Source organism: Helianthus annuus, chromosome 11, assembly GCF_002127325.2.
Source record: "Helianthus annuus cultivar XRQ/B chromosome 11, HanXRQr2.0-SUNRISE, whole genome shotgun sequence".
Taxonomy (NCBI): domain Eukaryota; kingdom Viridiplantae; phylum Streptophyta; class Magnoliopsida; order Asterales; family Asteraceae; genus Helianthus; species Helianthus annuus.
In genome coordinates this window covers 21,224,184-21,231,209 of record NC_035443.2, presented here as the reverse complement: position 1 = coordinate 21,231,209, position 7,026 = coordinate 21,224,184, and the positions used below count along the sequence as shown (strand labels likewise).

At 40.5% G+C, this 7,026-nt stretch overlaps 1 protein-coding gene across 1 annotated transcript; it reads right to left on the bottom strand.

Annotated features, from left to right (window-relative positions):
* Window positions 1-354: 354 nt before the first annotated feature.
* Window positions 355-6,276, bottom strand: LOC110922672. Its single transcript, XM_022166918.2, has 3 exons — window positions 5,145-6,276; window positions 847-900; window positions 355-543 (listed from the first exon to the last, which is right to left on the bottom strand). The coding sequence occupies exons 1-3, from the start codon at window positions 6,274-6,276 to the stop codon at window positions 527-529; spliced, it is 1,203 nt and encodes a 400-aa protein (XP_022022610.2). The 3' UTR covers window positions 355-526.
* Between the last annotated feature and the right edge of the window lie 750 nt (window positions 6,277-7,026).

The following is a 7,026-nucleotide window of genomic DNA, read 5'->3' as shown; positions in this document are numbered from 1 at the left end:
GACCGCAGGTCATATGAAACAAATTTAGATACAAGTTGATAGTCTTTAATTGATAAATGAATTATGTCTGAATATTACATTTGGAATAAGTTCTACGAATGTCAATGAATAACTTATGGTGGACCCATACTTATTCCTTAAACCAAGTCATATATTAGGGCTTTTAACATGTAACGTCCATAATTTTTCCTTTAAATTTAATAATTGACATCATACTTTTCTAACAAAATTTGGGCATGACCCGTTGGTAAACGGGCGATACCCTGTTTTTCATAAACAAACTTCATTCAACTATACACAAACATTCAAAGTCATGACATACACAACAAAAGATGACCTATTCCTTAGTTTCGAAAACCATTAAGTATGTACGCGCCTACGACAACTTTTCAAAAGTCAACCATGACCAACTAGTTTAAGTACAAAACATAAACATAAGTAACTAGGTAATTTGATATCGACTTTATACAAAATGCGGAGCGCTTGACGGGCTTGAGGTGTGTTCGATTCCGGGCAAGCTTGATAACTAGACATGGGATTTACCTACATGATCACAACATCAAAACATATTAGAACAAGAGTTCCTTCTTTACTCAAGAAATTACCTTACGGACTTGAAATAAACGAGACATTACAAAACTTATGCTAAGCTACTTTCTTTCATACTTCCACGGTAGTGAGTTCCAACGGAACTCCATACCAATCTTTCTAGTCTTACAATTTCATCATTCGACCCATTCAAGAGAAAGGGTCCATTCATATAACATAACCATGCTTGATACCATTTAGTACAAATATGGATAAACACATATCTAAAGTAAAACCCAAATTGTACAAGTAGCGTACCTCGGTCGTGATCACCTTGATGCTTCACTTGATTTGATCCTTCTTCCTTGACGCCTACACATAACCGTTCATCCTTTAATCTATGTTTCATACTCGATTACATACATCAATTGATAGATATTATACACAATTTGGCTCATACTTCTTAAACACATTCAATCACCTAAAGTTTATAACATACAAGACTAACATCTTTATTTTGGCATTTTATCAAACACTTGGTGTGCACAACATGAATAAAGCATAGGGTACAAGTCTTTCATGCATGATTCTACTAATTCATTCTTAGATCATTAAATCAACCAAATTTCCCCCAATAATCAACCCAAATCAGTTTCTAATCATTGTTAATCTTACCATTAACAACTCTTACACTTACTATTGCAATATTTAGCATATGATTTCATTCTATGTTCTTCATCCCCACCCTAGTTTAAGTGGGTTTTTGCTAAAAATCACCCAACTATCTAAATTCAAGCATAATTCTTGTTCTATTGTATTTCCCTAACCCTTAAATACACAAATTTCTGCATATTATTATCTTTGGGTCAAAACCCTCATTCTCTAACTCATCAATTTCAGAATTTCGACTTACCTCTTTGCAAAACAAGCTTAGATTACTTGAGAATCGAGTTCATGCAGGTTATTAGGCCTTGATTTCCCTTTCAATCTTGCAAATTTGTAGAACTTAGGGTTTTTTTCTCTTGGTTCCCCCTTTTGATCGATCCCCACAACACACCAGGAGTGTGTTTTTTTTTTTGTTTTTCCATTTTTCTTTTAATTGTTTTAATTTAAAACTTTCATTCTTTTAACAAGTTTAGCCCCTTAACTTTCTTAGTTTTTGCTTATTTATCATTAACTTCCTTTTAACAAGTTACTAACATACTAGGTTAAATATAACATGACTAGGCTTTCAAGTAATATAAATAAGTGACATATTTGGGGTGTTACAAGTCTACCCCCCTTACAAAAGGTTTCGTCCCCGAAACCTTAATACATACCAAATAGTGTCGGGTAGAGCTTCCTCATTTCATCCTCTAACTCCCATGTGAGATCCGATCCCTTCCGATGTTGCCATTGCACCAAGACTTGCTTTATAGTTTTGTTCCGCAGGCGTGTTACCTTAGAATCCTTGATAGCTACCGGCTTCTCGATATAATTCAATCTTTCGTCCAACTAAATGTCGTCAAGGGGCACATATGCCGTCTCATCCGTTAAACACTTTCTCAATTGTGACACATGGAACGTGTCATGTATTCCATCCAAAATTGGCGGTAACTCCAACCGATATGCTACCTCCCCAACCCGGGCTAAAATCTTGAAGGGTCCTATGTAACGGGGACCTAACTTTCCTCGCTTACGGAAACGGATTATACCTTTCCATGGGGAAACCTTTAATAACACATAATCTCCCACTTGAAATTCGATGGGTCGCCTCCTTTGATCTGCATAGGCCTTTTGTCGATCTTGAGCCGCTTTCAAACGAGCTCGCACGAGATCGATCTTCTCGTTAGTTTTAGCCACCACCTCGTTGGGTGCAATTTCTCTCTGTCCCACCTCTCCCCAACAAATTGGAGTTCTACACTTTCTCCCATACAACAATTCATACGGTGCCATTCGAATGCCGCTGTGATAGCTGTTGTTGTATGAAAATTCCACCAACGGCAAGTGGTCATCCCAGCTTCCCCCGAAGTCTACTACGCATGCTCGCAGCATGTCGATAAGTGTTTGAATGGTCCGCTCGGACTGACCATCCGTTTGGGGGTGGTAGGCGGTGCTGAAATGTAATTTTGTACCCATACTTTCATGAAAACCTTGCCAATATCGAGATGTGAATCGGGTATCTCGATCCGACACAATAGATACAGGAACTCCGTGTCGTGATATTATCTCATTAACATAGATCTCCGCCATCTTTTCGGAGGAGAAAGCTTCCCGAATGGGTAAGAAGTGCGCGCTCTTGGTGAGGCGGTCAACAATCACCCATATAGCATCGTGACCTTTCCTTGTCTTAGGAAGCTTGGTCACTAGGTCCATCGTCAACTCTTCCCATTTCCATACTGGAATCTCTAACGGTTGCAACTTCCCATATGGTTTCTGATGTTCTGCCTTTACCTGCAGACATGTCAAACATTTGGCAACATACTTGACAATGTCACGCTTCATGCCGGGCCACCAATAACTTTTCTTCAAGTCTAAATACATTTTTGTAGCTCTAGGATGTACCGAGAATCGGGATTTGTGAGCTTCCTCAAGTAATGCCCCCTTTGCTTCGCTAAACCGGGGTATCCAGATACGACCATACATGGTTCTAATCCCATCGGATCTTTCTTCGAATTTACCCACAAATCCCTTTGTTCTTTCCCTTTTTGAATCCATTCCGCTTAGTGACTTGATTTGGGCTTCTTTAACCATTTCGAGAAATCGTGGTGTAATTACCATCTTCATGGACTTAACTTGAATTGGAGGCGGGTAATCCTTTCGGCTCAGGGCATCGGCCACTACGTTAGCTTTACCCGGATGATAAAGGATCTCACAATCATAGTCTTTAAGAAGTTCTAACCACCTTCGCTGCCTCATATTCAATTCCCTTTGCTCGAAAAAATATTTAAGGCTTTTGTGGTCGGAATATATAACGCTTTTCGTACCGTAAAGATAGTGCCTCCATATCTTCAAAGCAAATACTACTGCAGCTAACTCCAAATCATGGGTTGGGTAATTACTTTCGTGTGTCTTCAATTGCCTAGAAGCATAGGCAATGACTCTACCCCTTTGCATCAAAACACATCCCAACCCTTGGTGTGACGCATCCGTAAACACCACTAAGTCTTCCGTTCCATCTGGTAAGGTTAGTACCGGGGAACTTGACAGCTTTTCTTTCAAGGTTTGAAACGCCCTTTCTTGATCTGCACCCCACGAAAACTTCTCATCCTTCTTGGTTAACTTGGTCAATGGCAAAGCCAATTTAGAAAAATCTTGGATAAACCTCCTATAATAGCCTGCTAAACCCAAAAAGCTTCTTACCTCACTTGGGTTCTTGGGAGGTATCCACTTCATAACGGCTTCCACCTTTGACGGGTCTACTAAAATACCATCCGCATTAATAACATGACCGAGAAATTGTACCTCTCTAAGCCAAAAAGCACACTTGGAGAATTTCGCGTACAATTTCTCCTTACGAAGCACTTCAAGAACCTCGCGCAAATGGCATGCATGATCGGCTTTACTTCGGGAATAAACCAAGATGTCATCGATAAAAACTATAACGAATCTGTCTAACATAGGCCGACAAACTCGATTCATAAGATCCATGAACGCGGCAGGCGCGTTCGTTAATCCAAAGGACATTACTAAGAATTCGTAATGCCCATATCGCGTTCTAAAAGCCGTTTTCGCCACATCCTCATCTCGTACTCGTAACTGATGGTACCCGGACCGCAAGTCTATTTTTGAAAACCAACTTGCCCCTTGTAACTGATCGAAGAGATCATCGATTCGGGGCAATGGGTATCGGTTCTTCACAGTCAGCTTATTCAACTCGCGGTAATCGATGCACATGCGCATCGAACCATCTTTCTTTTTGACAAAAAGTACAGGCGCTCCCCATGGCGAGACACTTGGGCGTATAAATCCCTTGTCGAGCAATTCTTGTAATTGTACCATTAGCTCCCGCATTTCTGTTGGGGCCAGCCTATAAGGGGCCTTGGCTACGGGTTTGGCATCAGGGTACAATTCGATCTTGAAATCCACTTCGCGTTCCGGTGGAAGCCCCGGTAAATCTTCCGGAAAAACATCAAGAAACTCATTCACAACTTCAACCTCTTCTATCTTAGGGATATTCTGCTTAGTATCCACCACGTAAGTTAGAAATGCCTTGCTTCCATTTCGTACGTACTTGTATGCTTGGACTATAGAACAAAGCTTCGAATTGATATTCCTTTCCCCTTGTATGCTTACTCGTTTTCCTTCCGATGTTAACACATGAATTACCTTCTTCTCACATTGAATTTCGGCCTGATGTTTAGCTAGCCAATCCATGCCAACTATAACCTTAAATTCCCCCAATATCATGGGAATAAGGTCGATAGCAAACTTCTCGTCTTCAATGATTATTTCACAATCTCTACAAACTTCGTGCAACAAGTAACTCTTACTATCGGCTATTTCTACTTCTAATGGTACACGCAGTCTTTCGATTCTAAAGGAGGGGTGTGACACTAATTCACTTGATACAAACGATCTACTGGCACCGGTATCAAATAACACATACGTAGGCATCGAGTTCAATGATAATATACCTGATACAACATTCGGGTGGTCCTTCGCTTCCTCGGTTGTGATCTGAAACATCCTCCCCTTAGCTCTTGGGGCTTCCTCCTTTCTTGCCTCCTTATCAGTTTTCTGTTGAAGCTTGGGACACTCAGCCTTAATATGACCCGGTTGGAAGCAGTTGTAACACGTTCTTGAAGGATTAGGGCACCTATAGTATGGGTGTCCCTCTTGACCACAGTTGTAACAACCCTTTTTCCCTTTCAAACATTCCCCCGTGTGTAACTTTCCGCACGTTTTGCATTTTGGAATACTACCCTTCGCCTTATCCTTCTTGCCTTGATCTTGAAATTTTGGTTTCTTTGAAGGGCTCGAGCTAGAAACATTTTCAGACGCTCTCTTTTCGCCCCTTTCCGCCTGTCTTCTCATTTCAATCTCCCTATCTCGGGCCAGTTCAATGAGCTCATTCAAAGTTTCACATTTAGCGGGAATTATGAACTCCCGATATTCAGCCTTCAACATACCATAATAACGGTTTATCTTCATTCTCTCCGTTCCTGCTATCTCATTACAGAACTTCAGCTTGTCAAGGAAAACGTTGGTGATTTCATCAATGGTTTCATCCTTCTGACGAAGATGTAAGAAATCTTCTTGGATCTTGTCGATGGCAGATTGTGGACAGTGATGCTTCAGAAAAGGTTCCTTGAACTCCTGCCATGTCAAGACTTGAACTTTTTCTTCCCCAAGCTCTTTACTATAAACATCCCACCAATCCTTAGCTCGGAGTTGTAGCAAACCGGTGGCGAACATCACTTGATCCTCCTTTTCACAATGACTCCTTACGAACACCGCTTCCGTACTTGCAACCCACCTTTGGCATACTATGGGATCAATTTCTCCTTTAAATGGTAACGGGTTGCACGCCATAAATTCCTTGTATGTGCACTTGCGAGTTCCTTTCCTCTCTTGCATTGCATTAATCATTCCCTTTAACTCGTCTATCTTACTCGTCATCATCGATTCTACTACTTCTAGCACATGACTTTCCACTTCTTGGGCTAAGTGAGGAGTACTTGCTTGCATTGCCCTTCCAATCTCTTCCGAGATCATAGTTTTCAGTTGTTCTTGTCGTGTCATTTCATCCTCATTCGAATCCGTCATCTACACATAAACATCTTTCTTATTCCAAACATTCAATCATTCTTTCAGTCATATAATCATTCTATTAGTACATAACTTCCTTGAAAGTTAACATTCATGCATACTAATATCCTTTCGAGTCTTATTATAGCGTTTGCAATTCTTCACATATGATAGAAAACATTAAGCAAAACATCACAATTGAAAAAGGCTGAAAACAGGTACCACCGTAAATTACGGTGTCACCGTAATTTACGGTGGCAATATTTCCTTTACGGTGTAAAGCTACTGCCTTACGGCAGTGGAATTTCCTCCCAGTGTCTACCGTAAATTACGGTGTCACCGTAATTTACGGTGACGCCCAGCATGCTTTGATGAGTTTCTTATTTATGCAGCCATCTGTTCATCCCATTTTAACCCGTACCAATCCGTTTCGTCCCAGACCCTTACACATCATCCCATGATGATCTTTCCTAACGTTCCCTAACTAACTCATTCATAAAACGAAATAATCTTTAAAGTACTTACTTGCTTCGCGCCGCGGGTCGAACACACTCTTCACATGAGCTTCGGTTTGAGTTCAAGTGTTTGATGCTTGAATCCCTCAAACCTAGGCTCTGATACCAACTTGTAACGTCCATAATTTTTCCTTTAAATTTAATAATTGACATCATACTTTTCTAACAAAATTTGGGCATGACCCGTTGGTAAACGGGCGATACCCTGTTTTTCATAAACAAACTTCATTCAACTATACACAAACATTCAAAG

Excerpts from the sequence above, each read along its gene's own strand:
- LOC110922672 (XM_022166918.2), bottom strand. The coding sequence starts at position 6,276 with ATGACGGATTCGAATGAGGATGAAATGACACGACAAGAACAACTGAAA. Across the intron at positions 901-5,144 it reads CCACCCGAATGTTGTATCAG|GCGTCAAGGAAGAAGGATCA; the intron begins GTATATTATCAT and ends GGTTATGTGTAG.